The following is a 24,115-nucleotide window of genomic DNA, read 5'->3' on the forward strand; positions in this document are numbered from 1 at the left end:
CTCTCACAGTCTCCCCCAGGAACCCAGGCCAACCAGAATCCTGGCAACGCTTTTCCCTGATGCGGAGAAATTAGCTAAGAAGCAGGTGGTTGTGAGCCCCTCAGAGCAGAGGTGTAGCAGATACTGTGGCTCCACCCAGGTGCCCTCTGCAGGGCCGGTTACTCCATCCTCAGCCAAGAGTCGCCATCCCCACAGGCAGCTGTCCTCAGTCTCAGGGCACCGCCACGCACAGGGCGGCCCAGGCCAGCGACCACTGGTCCCCCCTTGTGGGAGGACATAATTCTGGGTAAGGCGGTTCCCTGTGGATGAGCACAATTGCCACTGAGGGGCACAACTGAGAACTAATAACCAGAGATGTCTGGAGCAGGTGGGGATGGATGTTTTGGCCTTGGAAGGGGATCTGCGTGGAGAACATTACTCCTCTTCACTGTTTCACTAAATCTATGCCTGTCTTTTTGTCCAAATCAATGAACACATTTTAGACTTTAACGTGACTTTATTCCAGTATTAGATTCTCTGGTCAGCACCCTCTTCTTGGAACACTCTTTCTCTGGCTTCCTTGGGATTACTCCCTGACACTAGAATCTCTTGGTTTCCCTATTTGGCCACTGCTCAGTCTCTGCTGAAGGTTCTCTCTCTCTGCCCATCCTTTAGAATTTGGTTTTCCTCAGGGTTCTGCCCAAGGACCTTCTCATCCCCAGCTGGTGTCACACAATTGTGCAGAATCAGGTACAGTCCATGTAATGACAGTTCGTAAATATAGCTCATATCTATATACTGATCTTATCCTAAATAGAAATATTGCTTTTTGGACATTTGGAATGGCCACATCTAAGCGCAACATGTCAAAAGATGGAAACTATGTTCCCTTCTTAAAGATGGGCTCCTGCTCTCAGGTTTCCTATCTCGGAGAATGACGTCACCTTCCAACAGAGCCAGAACCTGGTAGACTCCTTCGCTTTCTCTCTTTCTCATGTTCAATATTTGATGTCACCAACTGCAGTTGACTTTACCTCAAATTCGTCTACTTTTCTCTACCTCATTTGCCCCATTTTTGATCTGATCACATCAACAGCCTCTTAATGCCTTCCCATTGCTGTCATGCTGAAACCCAAACTTCTTACAAATTCGCCAGTCCCTTTATTACCCAACCACTCCTTACCGCTGCAGGCTTATTTCTCACCACTCCTTAAATTTTATCTTTTCTATTTGCACCTGGCCTTTGACTAGATAATCTCTTTGCAGCTCTGATATCTTAGCTGATACAAACTGTTGAGGAAATGCTATCAAACATAATGAAATAATCTAGTGTATTGGTTAATAGAGTATGTTCTGAAGCCACACTCCCACAGGTCTGCATATTGGCTGTGAATCCTTGGACAAGTTACTAAATCTCTTTATGCTTCAGTTTCCTTCCCTGTGAAATGGGTACAAATTTTTTCTTCATAGTTTTGTGGTGAGAATTAAATGAGATGACACACACAAAGTATTTACAATATATGAGACACATAAAACACTGAATAAATGTTAACTATTTTTAAAATTTCCTAAGTTGTATAATTATTCCTATCAAACATCTCATACAGTATTACAGTCACCTATTTTTCCCCTTACATTCTTCTCTAGATTATAAATTCCTTGGGATCCTAATATATTCTCTGTTCTAATCACAGAATCTAGTAATAATTACACAAAGTTTGTGCAGAATGCAACGGCAATGACATGAGGGTGTGTAAATCATTCTGTGGGGTTAGGGAGTGTTCAGGGAAGGAAGAAGTGACAGCTTGAACTCATTCTGCAGAATAAACAGAAGAGATCCAAGCGAACAAGGAAGAAAAGGCAATTCCTGTATAGAAGACAGGACTGGCAAAGGCTTCCACTCAGTAGCCAGCATCACATCAAGTAGCTGATAAGACTGCTACAAAAGGGTGAGCAGGGAAGTGGTGGCAGGCGAGGCCACGACTGGTAGTGAAGAGATGATTACACAAGTAAAGCCTTTGTTTCCCAGGTACCATAAGCTTCCTCAATTCACTGTGACCCTGGGAAGCAGGGAGCCCTGAGGAAAGCAAAGACTGGATTTCCCAACATCCTAGTGGTTGGAGACTTAGAATTATATTTACTCATCCTTGAGCCTATCTTACACCCAATAGTCTGTACCTTCTCCTCCCCCTCTCCCGCCTGGTAACCTCTGGTTATTTCTCTGTGTCTGTGAATATGCTTCTTTTTTGTTATATGCACCAGTTTGTTGTATTTTTTAGATTACACATATAAGTGATATCATACAGTATTTGTCTTTGGCTCATTTCACTTAGCACAATGTCCTATAAGTCCATCCACGTTGCTGCAAATGGCAAAATTTCACTATTTTTTATCGCTGGTTAGTATTCTGTTGCATATATACACCGCATCTTCTTTATCCATTAATCTGCTGATGGACACTTAGGTTGTTTCCATGTCTCGGCAGCTGTAAATAATGCTGCTGTGAACATCGGTTTGATTTAGTATTTTGGGGTTTTTTTGGATATATGCCCAGGAGTGGAATTCCTGGGTCATATGGTAGTTCTATTTTTCGTTTTTTGAGAAACCTCCATACTGTTTTCCATAGTGGCTGCACCAATTTACATTCACACCAGCAGTGCACAGGGTTCCCTTTTCTCCACTTCCTCAGCAACATTTGTTGTTTGTGTTCTTTTTGATGATAGCCATTCTGACAGATGTGTTCCTCTTATTGGTAGAAAATAAGAAATGTTACCTTTTATCCATGTGTGTGTCTAGGGCTGAAGTCACACCTGCTGAGTGTTTCAGTGAAGCTACATTTGGCTCCATTTTCTTGGGTTCTAGATTAAATTTAAGCTGAGCTAGTCAATGACAGTAGCCAACACTACTTCTTCAAGAAGGTGTATAGTAAAATACAGACGAGAGATAAGCAGTTAGCTAAGGATTAAGATGGGATGAAGGGCAAGGTTTTTTTGTTTAAGAAGGCCGGGTCTTGTCAGTGTTTGAATGTTGCACAAAGAGGAAACCAGAGATCACTGACAAGTACAAAACAACAAATCTAAAGAATAGGAGGAAGAATTAGCCTTGACCTGAAAGAAAGCGACACTTCCTCCATTAAGAGGGAAGCAAAGAAGGAAGTGTACAAATTCAATTAATTTTTTTTTTACCTGGGGTAGAGGAAGTTTAAGCACCTAAGAGAAAGAGGTGGACAGTAGTGGAGAGAGGACATCCATGAAGAAGAGAAAAACCTGGAAAATCCCCTGAAGGGAAAAGAGAAATGAGCAGACTGGGGATATTTAGAATTATACCTAGGTAGCCTTGAGGGTAGGCATAATATATCAGCACAGTACACATCTTAAAGATTGTTTTTCAAGAGCAGAAGAGTGATGGTCTGAAACAGGAGTGAAAGGCAAAAAAATCATGGTGTCAATTATTATTCCCTTTAACCTGATTACATTAACATCTACTTATTTTCTGTCCTACTTAATGGCCATGCTGTAAAATCTACAGAGACAATGACCATGTCCTTTCATATTTTTGTGTCCCCAGCACCAGAACAGTGTCTTCCACATAGTAAGTGCTGAAAGGAACTGACCTTTCAGGAGATCTGCCTGCGAAGGGAACATTGTGTTAAAAAAAGAAGGTTGAGGGTACATTTCCAGTAAAATAGGGGTTTCAGATGTAATGAGAAAAGTAAGTTGTGGGGGCTGGAATGGGACGGGGGAGAAGGAAGAGCAAAGGTGCAACAAGAATACAGTATAGGAGAGAGGGACGGAGGGATGGGTGTTGAGGACAGTTCAGTAGGACAAGGATGAGAAGCCAAGCTGGATGACACGGCCTCAAGCTGAAATTCTGGCCTCAAATTGTTTCCATATTAAAGCAGTTAAAGACTCTTCAGCTCTTTGATGCTAGATTGTGTGTTTTGTTTGGGGCCTGGTCAGCAATGTGCAGGCTTTGCTTAGGAATACAAACAGAATAGTGGGGAAAAATTTTAACCGATCTCTCAGTGTATAAACCATTATCCTAGATTACAGTGAGTTTATACAATTCTGAGTACTTTACTGTCATCTCTGCCTGTACCCTCCCTTTCCTCGACTTTTTCTTTTCCCTTTTCTCTCCCTTTCTCTCCCGCATCCCTTTTTTCTGTTGTACCTCTCTCTCGTATTTCCTTGTTTTATTAACAACCCTTTAGTTTTCTCTCCCTAACCATTTCTCATTTGTGAGGAAGGGGGAATGTTTATCAGACAGGAGTTAAAACAGAAAAATCAAGATGAAGGAAAGAGAGGGGTTTTGAAGTACGGTGAGCATGTCTTTCTCTTCCCTGTTATAGAGGAAAATGTTGCGTTTGATTAGGCATCATTTATCTGAAGGTGAACAGTGGGCAGGAATGTAGGAATTGTGGGGTCAAGGGCAGTCCCTGGGCCTGAACTCAAACACACCTGGCCTTTCATTCTAGCTTTGACATTTACGATCTGTGTAATTTATGGCAAGTTCTTTATCCTTTCTAAGTCTGAACTTTCTTATTTCTAAAATGGGAATGTTATTATCTAACTGTGGTAAGTAGAAATGTAGCCCTCATGATTTTTGCTCCCTGGTGTTACACCCTTTTACATGACAAAAGGGACATCGTGGGTATGATTAAAGTGACTAATATGTTGCGTTTAAGATTGGGAGATTATGCTGAATCATCGAGGTTGGGCCAATGTACTCTCGTGAAGCCTTAAAAGAAAAAGAAAAAGGCAAGAGATCAGGTCAGGGGGATTTGAAGTCTGAGAAGGGGCTGATGTGCAATTGCTGGCTTGACGATGGGCCACATGGAAAACAAGAGAGGGAATGAGTTCCAGCAATGATCAGTTATCTTTCTAGAGGACCTGGAGTCCAAGTTGAGGACTGCAACCCCAGTCAATACTTTGATTTCAGCCTCTAAGACTGCTGAGCAGAGAATCTAGCCGCATTGTTCTATGCTTTGGACCTACAGAAATGATGAGAGAATTGATTTATGTTGCTTAAAGGTGCGGTGTTTGTGGTAATTTGTTATAACAGCAATGAAACCTAACATGATACTAATAATATTGCAAGAGTTAAAGGAATTGACACATCGATTAGGGCTGTAGGGAGTCAATAAATCACATCCCTTTCATCTCTAAATATAGAAACAACTGAGAAATGACAGGAGAGACTAATGGAAAATTAAATACTAGTGTTATCACTGATAAAGGCTGAACTGGATGATATGACCTCAATGTGTGGCCACCATGGGCTTTCTAATACTTCACTCAGGAAATAAATTCACACTTTTAGTCATTCACTCAGTAAAATGACCTTAGCCTCCCCCCCCGCCCCGCCCCCTTTTATAGGCACAGACCACACAGTTGAGACCATAGAGCAGCTCTCTCACAGAGTAGGTAGACCTGCAAAACAGAGACCCCATGTCTTTTGGGCTGAGCATGATTATTTCCTCCTTACAAACTGGGTAATCATGTAAGTCATACTTGTCCAATGGGCAGAAGGAGACTAGAAGGGCTATTGCAACTAAAATACTTTCGCACTGAAAGACAGCTCAGAAGCGTGAGAATCTTGACAAAGAATCTGGCACGAAATAAATGCCTCCTATGTAACTACCAAAAAGTGGCAATGATTTGGCTTTCCTGACACATCCCATTCCAGCATGGCTCTTTTTCCAGAATCTAACACTACTCTCTGCCCTGAGTCAATGCCCAGAGGTCTTCACTTTGGTGCCCAGCTGAGACTGACATCTCTTGCTTGTACACCCTCACGTAACGGCTTCTGTTCCGATGTTCTCTTGCACGGGCAGGTTAAATGTCATGATCTTGGGGCCATCAGATTCTCCATGCTTCTGCGAGATTAACTTATAAAATATGGAAGGCAGTCACTTGGATGGGCTTTCAGTAAAGAGAGATAGAGCAGGACTCTCTTCCCTCCCCATTCCAGATTTCTTGCATCCACCCTGGGAACTCCGAAGATCTCCCACTGATCTTCATTGTTTTTGGAATTAATACAATAGTGGCAGCCTTTTTCTAATTTTAAGAGGCAAATGAAACCGATATCAAATTTTATACTTTTAACCCTTTTCTTAAAACCCTGCTAAGGATATGTCCTAATCTAGTGAGCACAAAAGCATTGCTGTAATTTCATGGTTAATATTAACTAATAATTCATGGTGTTACACAATGAGTGTGATTTGTCTTTTATCAAAACAAATTTGATAAAAAATGATATAACATAGAAGTGATGTTGGTGGGAAATTTAGATTAGGTAAGAAAAGGTGTAGGTGTAGTTCTCTAGTGAAGGATTCTGAGGAAGGAGCCTCAGAAATCACAAACTTAAATAGTCACTAACTTTAAATCTAGGCTGGCTCTGACTGTAATACTATTTTATGCTCCTCTTTCCCAGCCAATTAAAATTCCAGCAATTACATGGCATTCCAGTTGGCTATTTTTGCTATCTGCGTAAAGGCAGGCAATCATCTTAGAGTCATAGGATTTGGAAGGGAAGTGAGAATAGTACAAACTCCACTTAGCTTAACCAAATGCATTTTTTTTTGAGCTTCATAAAAAGGAAAATGTAGATTTATGTCATGGCACTATCAAGATGCAGGGTCAGTTCCAAAATATTTGCGAATATTGGTATGTTCGTTGAAAAAACCTTTTCTTCTTGCTGCATTTCTGCAAAATACCTGTGAAAAATCTATGGGATCTTTGGCATGTTATTTAACTTCTCTGTACCTCAACTTCCTCATCTGAAAAAGATCAATGTCATAGGGTGTTTTTGAGTATTAAATGAATCTCTCTCTTGCTCTCTCTCCCTACACACACACACACACACACACACACACACACAGCTTAGAATAAAGCCAAATACATAAAACTATATAAACTACTGTTGTTATCTCTTAACACTATTTCAATTGAATGTCATATTTATATGGCATTTACCAGTATTTCCTGTTTATGAAGTGCTTTTATGTTGATAGTTTACAAAGCTTAATCTTGTCTTATATAATCAGGCCAGGTAGAATTATATCCATTTGATAGATGAAAAAATTGAATCTTTAAATTATAAGAAAAAAAATTAGATTTGGGATTAAAATTTATATTTTCACCCTCCAGCCAGGATTATTGTTACTATATAGCTATAATGAAAACTATATGAATCTTCGAAAAAAAATGCTTTGAGTTTCTTTTTCTACACAGAAGTTCTACTCGGAATAGTAAATGCACAATTATTTTCAAAAGAGAAAAATTTAATTTCCGTTTGCTCTGAAGATGTTTCGTTCTCAGTCAATATTTTTGATCGAGTGAAAGGAAACACATTTCTGTGTTCTCTGAGACACTGAAGCAGTAAATATTTATTTTTCAACTTATAACAGGACTCCTTGGCAATTGGTTGCTAATGAAAATGTTTCCCAGTCCCCAAGCTGAGAGGAAGGATTCTTTTGAGGAGCAGAATTTAAGTTGTCTCAGTAGAGCCGTGATTAGCCTGACCTTTGCAAAATGCTCTAAAGTTGATTATAAGAAGCTAGACACTTCAACAAAATAAATAAGCTTTAAATGGTAACAAGAAAGTCACAAGAAGGCACAGACAAATCAGAACAAATTGTACACTGAAGGCCAAAGAAATCACATATTGCTCAAGAAATCAGGCAGTGAGGTAAATACGAAGGAAATATGAAATACGTGATGAGACAGTGAACCGGCCAAATGTGATGCTTTTCCTTCAAAGCCAAATGGACACAGATGTGTTCACCAAATAGAATTCTAGTCCTTAGATCTGTTTAGCAGGACTCTTTTTAGCTTGTAAAAAAATTGCAAATTCCCAGGCTTCTCCCATTCTTTACTTTTGAGTAAAACCACAGTTTTAACATATACCATATCAGATTCTAAGAATACTAAGTTTAAGAATAGCTGCTCTAGCTTTGGCTTCAAACTTTGCTTAATAATTTTTCTATCCTAAGGGTAGGTTCTGAGTTGGAAGAAAAGCATAAGGCATCTTAGTGCTTGGGGCTGTGTTTGAGGGAGCTGTGTACTTGGGAAGCCAGCAGAGACTTCCACTGAAGGCGTTAACAGGATTGAGCAGCGTTAGCCTTGGAGGGAGTTTGGACACCAAGGAAAAAAAGATTAAATATTGCCTGGGTCAGTATTAATCACATTTCTTGCTTTCAAGCATTAGAAACAAATTCTGGCTATTCTAAGCAAAAATGAAGTTTTATTAGAGAGGGGCATTGGAGGCTCAAAAAATTCAGGACAGCCTGGAGGATTTGATTTGGGAAATGGGCAAAGACCAAGGGAGCTCTAGAAAGCTAGTTAATGAAAGTAGGACAGGTGTATGCAGCAATAAGAGGCTGGTCCAGACTGCCGCTTACATCAACATGGCCAGTCTTAAATCATGTGCTATCTCCTGGCTCTGCTGGAATGGAGTGAGAAACACCCCCACCATCTATGGGCTGGCGCTATCTTCCACCAAAGCTGCACAGATGGGGGCTTTAACAACAGGGAGATAAGGCGCTGATAGGAAGGAGAAACTTAAACACTAGGCAACAACAGTAGACAAACATATCTACTCCCCGCTCCAGCGGGGTGGTCATTTGAGGCCACCTACATCCCATTCAGCTGCATTTAATAAGCACTGATGGTACAGAGCATACTTTTCCCGGCTCTTCCTAATTTACCGCTGCTCCCGTTCCCTTTTGGACTTTCATATCACTGATATATTTTTCTAATCAGAACTTTCTCCTTCCTTGTGCTCAATATCTTGCCAAATACAGCCAGTCAGTATTTCCCCCTTATTACCTACTAAGATTATATAATTTTCTGAACATGTTTGAACAGATTGAATGCAACCTGGCTCACTTCTTTTATTGAATACTATCTGCTTTTGTTAGCAGTACATTCTAAGGACAGATACTGTCCAAAAATAAATTGTCAAAATTCTCTATTTTGCTTCCTGGGCTATTGCGATAGCTGTAGTTTTCAGCAGGAGTACACATTCAGCACATAAATGACAGAAAACTGGAATACTTTCATATTTTGTTAAATGTGAGTCAAATTTGTTTAAGATTGTATGTCCAGCTAGCTCATAGCAAATGGATCAATCAAATATTTACCAAATTCTACCTTGGTTGCCTATTAATCTTTTAGACGTTATTCTAAATGACATTCTAATTTAGCGGTGAGATAAAAATACAATATTACACACATTGTAATAACACAATATTGCACTCTATGATAGTATTTGTAAACACAAAAGAAACCTTCATAGGAAAGTGAGACCTGACTTTAACCTTGAAGAACAAAGGGGATCTATATATACAGGCATGCCTCAGAGATATCATGGATTCAGTTCCAGACCACCACAATAAAGCAAATATTGCAATACAGTGAGTCACAGGGATTTTTTTTTTGGTTTCCCAGTGCACATAAAAGTTATGTTTATACTCTACTATCGTCTATTAAGTGTGCAATAGTATTGTCTATAAAACAATGTACATATCTTAATTTAAGAATACTTCATTGCTAAAAAAGCTAATCATTATCTGAGTCTTCAGCCAGTAGTAATCTTTTTGCAATAGAAATATCAAAGACTGCTGATCACAGATCGGCCTTATAAATATAATAGTGAAAAAGTTTGAAATATTGCAAGAATTACCAAAATGTGACACAAAGACACAAAGTGAGCAAGTGCTTTTGGAAAAATGGCGCCAATAGATTCGCCAGGGTTGTCACAAAACTTTAATTTGTTAAAAACATACTATCTGCAAAACCCAATAAAGCAAAGCCCAATAAATCAAAGCACAATGAAATGAATTATGCCTAGTTGTTGAAAGTAGTTGAAAGGGAGTAAATCGGAATTGGGGAAGCTATGCTGTGTTCTCCACATAAAAACAAAATTGCCCTGGTTAATGCATCTGTAACTAGGCATTGTTTCAGCCTTATTACTTCCTTGTCTGATAAACTGGTCTACCCAGTAGTAACCGGAACTTCCTCTTATCCTAAAAGATTTTCCCCTCAGCTCTATCTGCTTGCATATATAACTTTGGAATGTTTGGTAGTCATTTGATTATTGATGTTGAATGTGGGATACTCTGCAGGCAACACCTTTAGTGCTAAGATGTCAACAGAACAAGGGTTTACCTAGAAACTTCTTGGTGATCACTAGCAGATATTAAAAGCCACTTTATTCCAAAACTCATAGTGTTTTTTCTAGAACCTATCTCAAATAGGAGCACTGATGGAACTGATATACTGTCTTCTCCAGTCTCCATGGAGGAAACAGAGCAATTTTGACCTGAAAATTGGATGTCAACCCTTTGCTAAAATCCTCTAGTGGCGTCTCATTTTACTTTCAATAAAATGCAAATTCCATGCTTTGGTCTACAAGGTCTGGATGCTTTGTCCCTGCCTCCTCCTCACCTCCCTTCCTCACTGTGCTGCAACCACTCTGAATCCTCTTATTACCCAGATTCACCAACATCCTTTCAACCTCAGGATTTTTGTTCTTGTTGGTCCTGCTACCTGGAATCCTCTTTCCCAGGCTCTTGAAACACGGTCTTTTCATCAGGCCTCAGCTCACATTGCATAATATCAGGAAACTTGCCCTGATGACTCAATCTATAGTTCTCTCTCGTTTGTCCAATTTACTGTCATATCATCCTGTTTTTTTGATAGCACTTATAACCTTGAAATTATTTATGTATTAATTCTCTCCATTAAAATAGAAGTTCTAAAGGGGCAGGGATGGGGTATATCTTGATCACCAATGAAGCCTCAGTGTCTTAAGATCACTCGGCATATAATAAATAACTATGGATAAGTGTTTCGAATGACCGGTGCTGACTCGTTTGTAATAGATGAGACATCACAGAGGCAATTACAGAGGGCTGACCTGTGATGGCAATAAAAAAGTTATCTTATATGCCTTATAAGGGTGTGTTTGTGTTTGAGCCATAGTTGGGTCATAGAACCAACTGTGTTGCAGCATCTTTTGATGGTGACAGTCATCATGAGATCAATTAAATTATTGAATTCTGGAAGCCAGACCTATCTCTTCATTTTCTTTCTTTATCCCATGACCACAAGGGCCTATACTCACTAAGAAGTGAAAGTTTTTATAATGGTAATATATTTAGAAGTGGAAATGAAAGAAAACATTCTGTGCAGAGAAAGCAGCATTACCTGGAGTCTGTAGACATAAAAAGAAGAGAGTTAAGACTCTCTGACAAAAGCGGATATTGTTTAGGGCAGTTGTAAGACATAAAATTCTTTAGCAGTAAGGTTAGAGTATTGTTAGGATATGGTTAAAGAGTAGATCATAAGTCCTGGGATAAGACAATACACGTGATACTAAAAACTCTTGGGGACAAATGTAAGCCCTTGTACAGGGAAGTGGCCCAAAGACAGCAATATTTATGAAGCGTAACCTGTCAGTTATAAATTGGGCAAATTCCAAACAGGAGGAAAAGAGAGGTGAGAAGGATACTTAAGATGAACAATTAATGTCTCCATACCTGCCAAGAGGCTAATTGCTTTTACTTTGATAAATCTAAATTTTAATATTGTTTTGAGATCCTTTACCAGAAGAACATAGATTTTTCTCTTAACTGAGTAAATTACTGGGATTTTGTTACCTACAGAAAAACCAAAATCATAGCTCTTCACAACTATGTAGAGAGAGTAGCTGATGTGTTGGTCTGAATCATTTTTTTCTTCTTTTTTTCTTTCTTTCTTTTCCCCATATTCCATCTCCCATCCTCGCTGTCTTTTTTTTTTTTAAGACATTTATTTTAGACAATTTTTAATGTGTATTCAACAAGACGCTAGATACCGTGGGGACACACGAGAAGAAATCTAGACTTGGTTTCTGAATCTGGAGGAGGAAGTGATGAGAGTGGGCAGGAGATGCTTGAGAAGGAGCCACAAATGTGTGACTGACTGCAGGTTTCCTTTGACTCACTCACAGGCGCCTTTCACTTTTTTAAGGGCAGTGATTTCTCTCATCTCCTCCCAGTCTGAATTTAGTAGCCCCAAGAAACTATACCTTAGAATAGTTTAGGAGAGGACACAGAATTTATCTACTCAGTTTCCTCCCATCTCTCAATTCCCATTAGTCAAGAGGATACAATGTCCTGCTTTACTGGATTTACTGGTCAGCTCCTTGGTGGTCAATAAGGAAGACAAATCCCACATCCCATTTTTTTCATTGAGGTTTCCAAGTGGATGCGCACTGGTTTGTGGGACATGAGAGGAGTGAAGATCTAGGACGTCACCTTGACCTCCAGCACTGAGGAAGCTTGGCAAGGGCACTGGCAAAGGCAACAGCAGTATGGCCCACAAGGAAGAAAGCATCTCTCTAAATAAAGAGGTGACCGAGGGAATCTGAGGAGGTACAGAAGATTTTTGTCTAATAATACAGTAGTGAGTGAGTAGGACACTGGATATATGAGTCTAATTTAGGAGAGTGATCTGATCTGGAGAAAGATATCTCAGAGTTATCAGCCTACAGATGCTGTTTAAAGCTGTAAGCCACCTGAGATAATTATGAAGGTGAACGTACAAGGTTGAGTAAAAAATTATCCACACTCTGGCTGTAGAATTTCTAGAAGTTTTAATATAACTGGAGTGCAGATAATTTTTGATTCACCCTTGTAGCTGGAGAAGAGAGTAGCAGCAGAGGCTGAGCCTGGGGCTACTCCAACCTTACAGGGTCAGGAAAGAGAGAAAACAACAGTGAAGAGTTAGGGGTGAATAGGGACAGAGGAGAAAAAACAAGAGTGTGATGTCCTTGAAGGACAGTAAACAAGTTATATTAAGGAAGAACAACCTATAAGTGTTTACTTTGACATGCATGAGTGGATTGCTAAAGGAGGTACTTAGAAACAGAAATTCTAAGTTACAAAGTATGTACCTTTCATATTTTAAAAGACATTCTCAAATTGCCCTGAAAACTGGCTGCCCCAGTGTAAACATCAGTAATCTGAGTTTGTTTCCCAAAACTTAATCTACATTGAAACCATTTTTAATTTTTTCCTAATTTGATGAGTGAAAAATGATATATTATTGTTCTTTCAAATTGCTTCTGTTTAATTAGTGTGTTTGGATACTTTTTAATATATTTATAAGCCAATTGTTTTCATTTTTTGAAAAACTATCTTTAGTTGTTTGTACCTTTCTTGTTGACTTGTAGATGTTCTTTATGCTACATACTAGTCCTTTATTTTGTAATATGTATTTTATATATTTATAATATTTTATTTATATTTATACATCACTTTTTCTTCCAGTTTTTTTCCACATGTTAATTTTGTTGGTGTTGTCTTCTGTCAAATGATTATTATTCCTATTGAGATAGCCACAACATTTGGTACTCTCTGTTTTGACTAATTTTACCTTGGAAATTTTTTGATTAAAAGACTTCCCTACCTCAATATCATAGAGACAGTTTTCTTTATTAAAATAGCATGTGTCTGCTTTTATTTAAGCCTATTCACCATCTGGAATTTGTTTGTGTTTGAGATAAGTAATAAAATATATACATTCCATTTAAATATATTTGTCCATGTGGAGAACCAGAGCCAATATTAATTAGTTGATCACTCCAACTGCTAAATTTCTCATGCAACCTCCAGTTACATCAAATTCCCACTTATGCTTGATCTTCAGAATTTTCTATTCTGTTTGTCTTTATTACCATGAAACTCCCTGATGCCTTCTATGATGAAGGTCCCCAAAATCATCCTCACGTCTGATAATTTGCTAGAAAGACTCAGAGAACTCAGAAAAGCTGTTATACTCATAGTTACAGTTTATCACACCAAAAGGATACAGATTAAACTCAGTCAAGGCAAAAGGTGCGAACAGCAAGGTCAGGGAGAGATGAAGAACAAGCTTCTAGCTGTTCTCTTTCCTGGAGTCTTCCAACAGCATTTAATCTCCCAGCAACTTATGTGACAAGGTGTATGAAGTATTGCCCAACAGTGAATCTCACGTGAGCCTTGGTGTCAAGGTTTCTATTAAGGGTCAGTCAAGTAGGCATGGCTGACTTCCCAAGTGGCTGACCTTGGTTACTCAGTTTCCAGCAACTCCAGGTGTCAGACTGATACAGTATGTCCAAGTTCCCCACCATAAGTCACATCATTGGCATGAACTATCTGGTGTGCCCCAAGGCCTCGTGTATGCAAATACACTCTTAACAGGCAGGATATTCTAAACACTTATCACTCAGGAACCCCGTTGAGGGCCAATCCTTTCTTTGGAATGTGAAAGCCTGAACACCCCAAGTCTGCTAATTAACCCCTTACTGCAATTTTCAGGTACCTTTTTTTTTTTTTTTTGAATTTTGAATTTTGTCTATATATTTAAGTTTTCCTTGGTTGGAAGGTTGGTCTGAAACCATTAGTGAGCAATTACAGAAGCAGAACTCTCCCTCAGTAATTTGGAATTATTGCTCTGTTGATGTCATGTATCTAATGAACCTAATAAAATAGCTCGTGAAAAATGATTTTAACACTTTATTGTGTTGCTTTTTCCCTCTGATGGCTTTCAAAGTTTCCCTTTATCCTCAATGTGTGGAACCTACTCTACAATATGTTCAGCTGTGAAGTTTTGTTTCTTGCTTTTTAAATTTGTTTGATACTGCTGTGCATTAAGTGGACTTTTGTAATATGTGGAGACATATTTCTATAATTCTGAGGTATTATTTACCATTATTTCTTCAAATATTGGCTTTCTTTTATTTTCTCTATTACTTTATCCCGGAATTCCATTGAAATAAAATTTTGAACTTCTCGATTTGCTCTCCATGCTTCTGAACGTCATTTTGATACTTTCTAGAGCCAACTCTTGGTATTCTTTTTTTTTTTTCCTTTAATTGTCTTTATTTTCACACATTAAAAAATGAAACACACTATACAATGGCTTTTCATAGCAGATTAGACGTGACTCCGTTCAGGTGCTGCGCTTTTGGCCTCAGAGGGGCCTGCCAACCGGTCGCTGTTATTCATGTGGCCAATGGGTCGATTCGGATGCAGAAGCATGCAGCCCTCAGCAAGGAAGGTTCCATCCCCTCTGGTCTTAAATTAGGTTAAAAGGCATCGGTGTCAACATTTACATACTTTAAGTGTGGCTTCCATCCTGAGCAGTTCTGGTGGCCATGAGCCCTCACTGGGAGCCTGGGAGCCGAGCAGAAGGTGCGGGTGGCGCTGCGGCTGCTGGGAACTACTCTCCATCCTTCCCACGGGGATGAGGGGCTGCGCCTGGGGTCAGATCCTTACCAGAAGGGTTAAGCCAAGGAACTGTAGGTGTCCTTTTCACCATCCACTCGCTCCAAATATGCTGAGACCAGCTCGGCGACTCGAGGGGAGTGACGGGTGCCGCAAGCTTGAAGAAAACACAGACACAGACTGAAGAGAAAGATGGGACCGGGGGACTCAAGACCTCTAGGATCAAGAGCCTTGCTGATTCATCCCACGTTGCTTTTATTTGTTTCCTGGCTAACACTTCTCAGGTTAATCCCATAAACAATCAAAGGCTTCACATGACTGGGGCAATGATCTTTGTTTGCCTCCTGGGTCCGAGTTGAGCAGGTGTGGATCTGAGCTGGGCATGGAGAGCAAAACAGCCCTGGGGGCAGGAGACCTCTCTCAGATATTAGAAAGGGGCTGCGCCCCCAGAGACCGCCAACCCTCTGCCTATGCCCCCATAGTCTCCACGCCCTGCACCCTCAGCTCCTCCACTGCTCAAGCAGGACATTCTGAATCCCATCGCCCGGCCCACATACTTTAACATTTTCAAGGTTTCAGAAAGACTCCTGAATGTCTTCCCACACAAATATTCTTTCTCAATCAGAATGTCAATGCATTTCTTAATTACTGGGACCCGAGGCTTGAATCTTGAGGACAGCTGAGTCAGTACTTCTCCAAGTAAATGCTGGTGTTTTAGAACCTTCCTCATTTTCATAATTCTCACAATAGCCGCCTGGATCAGTAGTTTGCGATCTTCCTGGATGTTTCTGTGTGTGGTTTCTTGTTCCTGCTTCTGTTCCATTTTCAATGGCACATTGATGTTAACCCTTAATTTCTTATTTTTGTAACCAAGATATAATTTTATTAAGGTATCTGGCTTCAATTCTACCTCATTAACATTTGCATTTTCGTCTTCCAAGACCAGTAACTTCAACTTCAATAAAATCTGTAGGACTTGTGCCAAAATGTCCATTTTGATCTGGGTGCTGTCCATCAGCTGCTGAACGGCGCAAGTGTCTTCTGTGTTGTACTGGAGCAGGATGGCCATCTGGAAAGTAGATGCCTGCAAAGTGTATCCATTTTTGAAGCAGTTTGTTACTAATTCTCCTTCAGACAGTTGATATAACCATGTCAATTTTCTGCCACTGTGACGGCTGGCGTAAAACGCTGTGAAGCACCGATAACTCGGTTCCAATTCTGAAGGCAGGGCAAACGTACAAGACTGCTGAAAGGGCCACGATCCAGAACTCAGAACTTGAATACTGAAATCCGAGTTCAGTGGCTCTGAATTCGTCCGGTGCTTTTTGAACTGCTCGTTCAAATCTTTGCTTACACCAATGTCTTGAAACAATCGCTGAAGCTTAGAGGTATACTCAAAACCACAAGCTTGCTTTAACTTCGAGATCATGCTTGTTTCGGCATCATCACTTGCACTGTTATGATGGACAAGCCTTTTGGCCTGCATCCTCGTGTAGAACTTTTGAAACACGTCCTTCTCCTCTATATACTTGAAGACCGCCATCACTTGGTTGAGCGTGTCTTCTAGTTCTGCCTCTTCTGGGTTCTTGGACCTCTTCTTCAACAAGGAGTCACAGTATTCAGCCAGCAGCTCAGGGAATTTACTGGACGACTGAGGCATTTCGGTAACTGCACTGTTGTTTATGAAGTGACTGCAAGCCTTGTCCAGCGCCGCCACGAAGCCAGCATCATTGTTGAACACCAACATGACCAGGGTGTTGTATTTTTTATGAACATCCAACACTGACTGTATATATATTTTGGGGTCATTTAAAGCAGCTTCTCCACACTTTTCAATTGCTGCAAGACATTTATTATAAATGTGTGTCTCCAGGAGTTTTTTCAATTCTCCTAGGCCATCCTGGATTCTAGATACGAGATTATACATGCAACCCAAATCTTCATTTTTGTCGGCATCCAATAAATTCTGGAATTCCACGTGGAAAACCTCCAAGTGTTTCTCAATGAGCACCTGCTTACACTTCCTGGCTAGCTCTTCCTGGGTGCTCTCATGAAGGTACTGGACTCTCCACTGCTCCTCCAGGAGACGAGACTTTGCCTTTTTCATATATTCAGTAACTGGGTTCTGCTGCAAGAATTCGGTACTCTCTCTGATATAAAATCTCTCTGTGTCAGCCAAAAACTGAGACTCAAAGGATTCTTTGTACACAGTTAGCGTAGGGCTCATTGCAAAGGCATCATCTTCATTCAGCCCCAGTTCCATATAAGACTGTACAGCTCCACTTATCAGTCTTGAATTGATGGTTTCACCATTTCTTTCCTTCTCAATCAGTTTTAAAACAGCATTTGTTACCTGTTTATTCAATGGCCCGAAAAGACAATCTCTCCAAGTCACCAAAGCAAGAGAATAGATTGCATAGATTCCTTTTTGTCCTTTGTAATATTTGGAAAGACCCCAATATCTATTGAGGTAGGCACAAATCCCATTCAGCACTTTGCTTGAAAACTGGTAATCTTCCCATTGTTGAGTGTAGAACTTCAGTACACTCTCAGCCATCAAATCTTCTCCATCCTTAAAAAGATCTAAGTAATTGTTCAAAAATTCTTTAAGCTCTTTGTACAATTCTGAGCGAACTTTCTGAATTTCCTCCAGCACCTGCCTCTTTTTTGTTTTAGAAGGAGGGATACCAGCTGCTTGAGCTTGGATTGACTGGTGAACACTCGTGCAATAGTTATAAACGTGAGTGTAGAGTTCCATGTATCTGGATTTCGTCATACTTTGTCTGGCATACACTTGCTGGATTCCAGCTCTGAGATCGTCCCAGATCTGGTCAAAGCTTGTCTGTTTCAGTCCATGGGGATTTTGGCTCCTTTTGGATGACATTGTAATATTCTGAAGTCATCCAGTGCAGCAATCTTTATTCAAGGTATAGCTAATTCTCTGTTAGATGAAAATATACAGTATCATTCCAAATTTATTCACAGCAGCTCAGAAAGGATGTCCTTTAAATGTAGAGAATGAAATTTCATTACAGGCAAACATGGAAAGTGACCTGCAAGTAAAGCAAACACCAGAGTGATTCCAGCACTGAACTGAGTGAGCAGAAACATCTTGCTTGGAAGCAGGCTCACTGCTTCTATTGCCTTTTGTCTTCATAAGCTAACCCACTGCAATATTTGCATTATGTATTTCTGTAATATCTTATGGAAAAACCCAAATGAAGTTTTTGGCCAACCCAATAAATGCATGTGCTCCACATTTCCTGGGTGCCTAAATGGCTCTGATGACGTCTCTACCTGTTTGCTGGGCCCGGCCCCAGTTAAATCTTTGTCCAGCCAAGGTCTCATAGTGTCCCTCAGCCGCCAGGGCTGCCCCACCCTGAGCTGCAGGCAACACGGCTCCCACTCTTCCTCCTCCCTGCCCACTTGCCCAATTCTTGTTATTCCTGCTAGTTATATTCTATAACGTCTCTGGGAACCTTTAATTAGCAAATACTGAGCAATTGTTCCTGGGGGAAGAGATGCATATTTCATATAAATGAACTATTTTGTTCTTTATCTAGGTTCAGTTTGTTATTTAACCTGACTATAATGAGTTTCTTTTTCACTAATTTCAAACGAGTTGGCATTTCTATGATCTCTAACTTCTATTCCCACAAACGTAAATTTTTATTTTATAGCTATTTACTTTTGTGTCATGGGTGTATTTTATCTCTTTGTGTATAGTAACTATATGTATTCCAACTTCTTTTGATATTTTTATATTATCTCTATATTATTGGGTGTAAATTCTTTGATTCATGAATTTGTTGCCTCCTTTTCTAGCCTTTCTCAGATGCTTGATGATTCTTAGTCAGTCTTGATTTTATGTCCTCAGTTATGACCACCTGCTGACACCATGGCCTTTCCTTGCAGTCACCTTCTTGGTTTTAAGCCTAGGAGTAGTGGCAGTCTTTGTTCATTGCTTCACAGATATCAGAACATTTTATCCACTCTCCCCCCATTCATATGGTTATATATTAATACTTATATATATTTTTATGAACTTTCTACAACATCTATATTAAATTGATAAACTACAATGTCAGTTTTGAATAGGAGCCAGAAATTTTGGTGTGCATATTCAGTCCACCATCTTGAAACTAGAAGTCCCATGGTGTTGTTAGAACTTGATAGAATATATAGCCATGGAAACGAATCTCCCTGACAGAAGTTAGACCATGAGAAAAAAAAGTGCAGACATAATCAAACGGTATTGCAGAATGGAAGGGGTCAAGGAAATAAATGCTCTGGATTCCATCCTTCCTCTCATTTCCTGCCAGTGCCTTTTTGGACCAGATCCAATCATAAGCCAGAGAGTAGGTGAGCCCAGAAATGCAATCCATTGAAAATTTTAAAGCAGAGCCTAAGGAAAAGTTAAATGGAGAAAAACCAGTACATCAAACTACTTTTAAGGACTAGTTTGCCCACATCCTGCCTTAACACATACACTACAGTGTTTAAGTGATTATGAATTATAATTGAGGGCCAACTTCTTATGTTAGCTAAAAGTAAAGTGCCTGTTATTAAAATTTTCACTAATTTATCAACATCTATAATTTAGAATATGTATTTATATATAAAGATATGTTTTACACATATATATTTTATTAGAAGTAAACTTTAATAAATTATATAAACATACAACTATTTTATCTGTGTCTTAGTGTCTTATCTAACAAGTTATATCAATATATATATTGAAGTCCACTAGTGATCTGAAAATCAAGAGATTGGGACTGGGGATGTTCCTGTTCTGAACAGAATAACTTAAATTTCTTTTCTTATTAGGCCTTCTTAGCTCATCATTTATTTATTTTAAAGACAGGAAAGCAAAGGAGTTAAGGCAAACAATGATCTGATGTGTGAACTGAGTCTAATCAAGGCAGCCAATGTCAGCTAAGTTAATACACCATTAGGCAGAAAATAGAGGTATCATCAGGAATACAACCTACTAATTTGTACTACCTACTGGTTGAACACTAGCCAGTAGGTAGTAACTAATGGCAACACAGAAAGATGTTAACTGAACTATATTAAGTGACACTATGCAATTCTTTTTCTTTTTAATTCTATGCTTGACAGTAATATATCATCTTTGGGTTTTCTTATTATTACTAAGTTTATACCAAATATTATTATGATAAAAATTACATAAAACATATATACTTTCCTCCAACCCAATTTGTCCCAAAGTCTTTTTGTTTTTACAACTGTAATACAATATAAGTGATTCATTTCTTCAAATTAACTTTATTCCAATTTAATGATTATTTATATATGCACCACGTGCCAGGCACTATGGTAGGGACTGAGAATATGAGGATGATGAATCATGGTTACTATGCTCAAAGGGTCATTATAGGATAGAGGAAGAAGTCATGTAAATGAATAATAATGTGCAGGGCAACAGGTGAAGTCTAAGATGAAATTAGTGGCATAGTAGTAAGTGGGAGAGAATGTGATTGTATCTGAGAGATTTATAGGTCCCTCGGAGAAGTTGGATTCTGAATTGTGTTTTATGGTAGATTCAATAGCCTCCTTCAAGATGTGTGCTTATATGAGGTACTGGTGGATTGGGGTGTACCAGGGCAAGAAAGATGTCCCCTTTGGTTGAGCATTTCTCTTAATGCAGCATTATATATATATATATATATACACACATACATATATATGTTATGGACTATCATTTATACTCTGCTGAATTTAAAAAAGATTTTTTATGGAACAGTTCATAACTCCAAATCCAAATATTAGTATCAATCATGTTTTACTTATTGCATTTATTGCCCTATCAACATCACTGAGGACCACTCAGGGCAGGGTACCACCTATATGTGCTGGTAGAAGATACATCGATGAACAATGAATCCTTTTTTAAAGTACTGATAAGCTAGTAAAAAGGCAATATGTTTGTACACAGGAGGTACACAAAATGGTAATAATATAACAGTGACACTAATACAACAAATAATAAGAAATAATTATAATAAAGTATAATAAAATATGAATGGTATAATTTATGTTTTTGAAGTGTTTAATCACATACGTGTTTCCCATATTAATTTCATTTAATGTTCACAAATACTCTGAGGTTGATGTTGGTATTCCTATCTTATTTATGAAGCAAAGTAGGTACAAAGAGGTAATAAATATACAGGAAATAAAAGAAAAAATTCAGAGCCAGAGCTGAAAAAGAAAATAGGGTACAAAAGATGAATTGGACTTAAAACTCTTGAGAAGAGGTGGGGGAAGTTGTGTGGAGTTAATGGAAAGGAAAAGACTATGCAGAGACCAGCTTGGCTAGACCATGAATATGAAGGAAAAATAGTATATTTAATCTTTAATATAAAAAATTAGAAACAGTTAATCTTTAATATAAAAAATTAGAAAAAAGTTCAACAATAGAGAAATGATTAAACTATTGTTTGTATATATATATATACACAATAGTTTATTTAATATATATTGGAATTCTAAGAAGTATTAAAAGTGATGTAAATGAATATCTAAAGTCATAGTAATAATGAAAATAATTGACTTCTATGTAACCAGTTTTTAAAAATAATAAATGCATAAGGTACAAAATCCAGAAAATATGAAACGGTTTGTAATGAAAAGTAATCATCCCTTCTCAGTACCTATTTCATCCCCTGTCAAGGGGCACCCTGAGTATAGATAATTTATATATCTCTCTAGATAATTTATGCATATACAAGCATATACACACATAGGCACTATCTACACATATTCATTTTTATCTATAGATTATAAATTCTTGGGTTTTAATCCTGGTTTTGAAAATTTAACAATGTGTCTTGGAAAAGGTTTCATAGTTTATATAGAGCACTGTGTAGATGTACCATTATTGATGATAGAAGTCTTTTCACATTTATAGGATATTTATATTTCCTTTTTTTGATAAATGATTGGTTAATATCCTTGCTTATTTTAATTGGGCTATTGATTTTTTCTGTTAATTTTAGAAGCTTTTTAAAATCTAATTATTCCTATAATCATCTGTGTTATAACTTTTGTTTTACAATTTTGTCTTTTACTCTGGCTGTATTTATGATACTTGTGGTCTGTAGTTATATTTTATTTTTTTGTAGTTGAGTTGATCAATCTTTTTCTAGTCTCGCTTAAATTATTTCATATCTTCTTCTATAACTTTTATCATTTCATATCCTACAATTATATCTTTGATCCCTTTAGCATTTTAAAATAATAGAGGCAGGAGGGAGGGATTCTCTTTAGTTATCTTGTTTGTTGAAAAATTTGTCATTTCCCCAATTACATTGAATACCTTTATCTTGTAGTAAATTGGCATAATTTTAAACCTGTTTCTGATTTCTTTTATTCATTGATCTGTGTAAATATTCTTTGCCTGTCATTATCTAACTTATTTTTAAAATGGGTAATTATTTAACTCAAACTATCAATCATTATAACTATTTGAATGATTGCATTGGCTGACCACCCCTTACATTTATTTTTCAAAAACTTTCTAGGATACATATAGTGATCTAATATGCAAATATTAATGGAACAATGTGCTGTCTCCATTGCTGCAACTAGTCCAAAAGGTACAGGTAATATTTATTTTCTCCTTCCTCTATCACCAATTTTATACTTTTCTTACTATTGACTAGAACTTCAGTCTAGATGGCCTGAGTCTGGAGTTTGAGTTTAAGAGTTTGGAGTTCTCAGTTGCTCTAATGTTCCCAGCTTGGGTTTATTACAATTGCCTATTAGACTCACCAACAGGCATGAAGACACTAAGAGACACTCCAGTGAACCCCTAGGTTCTAGATACACTCCTGTCTTCCACACTGTATTGCAGCAACCAATCCTTATGGCATTTGGGATCATGTCCAACCATATGGTAACTCCATTCTTGGCCTACTGTTCCACAGGTATGAGGGAATCTTGACCAGCTTCTGCTTTAATGGAACCCTCACTGTGTACACAGGAAGAAGGTTCCTCTTCTTGCTTCCCTTCCGTAATCCCATTTATATCTTCTAATCCAGCAGAACCTAAATTTGTAGGGTCAGGAAGTAGTAATGCAAAATGGTCACTGCGAGGAGTGATGCAGTGGGCTAATACTACTTCCACCCCTCATTTCTTGGTCCTAGGTAAGTCTAGAGATTGGGGCCATAGCACTGCATATCAGGCATTAGTTCAATGCATATTTCTCATCCTAGCAGATACCCAAAGATGATGCTTTAGCCATTTTAACAGGAGTTTCAAAAATCTATTATGCTAGCTGCTTCCAAGATGGCACCCCGTATGGTAGGACCAGAGAGTGATCCAGAGTCAGGCACTCAGTGTCATACCTTCTCTCTTAGAATGGCCCCTCCGTCTGAGGTTATATGATGGAAGATTCTATGTAGGCTAATCAGGTATAAGCTTTTGAGTTGTTCTCCTGGCAGAGGCACTGAAGGCAGGAAAGGTAAACTTTTACCCAGAGATAATTTCAATTTCGAGAAGAGAAAATTCTTGCCCTTGCACATTGGGTAAAGTGGCCCAATATAATCAACCTGCTGTAAAGTGAAAGGCTGGGTTCTAGCGGTATAAGGCTTGGCATTGGTTTCTCCTGCTGGCAGATCAGGAGTTCTACACTTAGAGTGGGTAGATCAGCAGCTTCAATGGAAATTTTGTACTTTGTTTTGCATTGACTAAGAGTTATCCCATGGAGGTTAATTCCCTGATGTGTCCGTGCTTGCACAAGTGTTAGAAAGACTGAGTGGGTTCATGCAAGTGTCCCACATAGTGGTGGCCGAGAAACTCTGGGTCAGAAAAGAAAACAGAGTGGAGAGAAGGCAAGGTGCTGTCAGGTTACAA

General features: G+C 38.6%; 1 protein-coding gene and 1 long non-coding RNA gene across 3 annotated transcripts in view; both read right to left on the reverse strand.

Moving 5' to 3' along the window:
• The window catches only part of LOC130850977 (uncharacterized), a 143,891-nt gene that overhangs the window by 73,990 nt on the left and 45,786 nt on the right, over nucleotides 1-24,115 (reverse strand). The window lies entirely within an intron of this gene.
• LOC130850975 (cullin-1-like) lies at nucleotides 15,292-18,116 on the reverse strand. 2 transcript variants are annotated; one of them, XM_057730595.1, is made up of 2 exons: nucleotides 15,836-18,116; nucleotides 15,292-15,344 (listed from the first exon to the last, which is right to left on the reverse strand). In XM_057730595.1, exons 1-2 carry the CDS (start codon nucleotides 18,114-18,116, stop codon nucleotides 15,292-15,294), a joined length of 2,334 nt encoding a protein of 777 aa, XP_057586578.1. The 2 variants fall into 2 exon arrangements, with proteins under 2 accessions (XP_057586578.1, XP_057586577.1); XM_057730594.1 differs by lacking the exon at nucleotides 15,292-15,344 and having other exon boundaries at nucleotides 15,578-18,116.

This window comes from Hippopotamus amphibius, chromosome 4 (assembly GCF_030028045.1).
Source record: "Hippopotamus amphibius kiboko isolate mHipAmp2 chromosome 4, mHipAmp2.hap2, whole genome shotgun sequence".
NCBI classification, from domain to species: Eukaryota; Metazoa; Chordata; class Mammalia; order Artiodactyla; family Hippopotamidae; genus Hippopotamus; species Hippopotamus amphibius.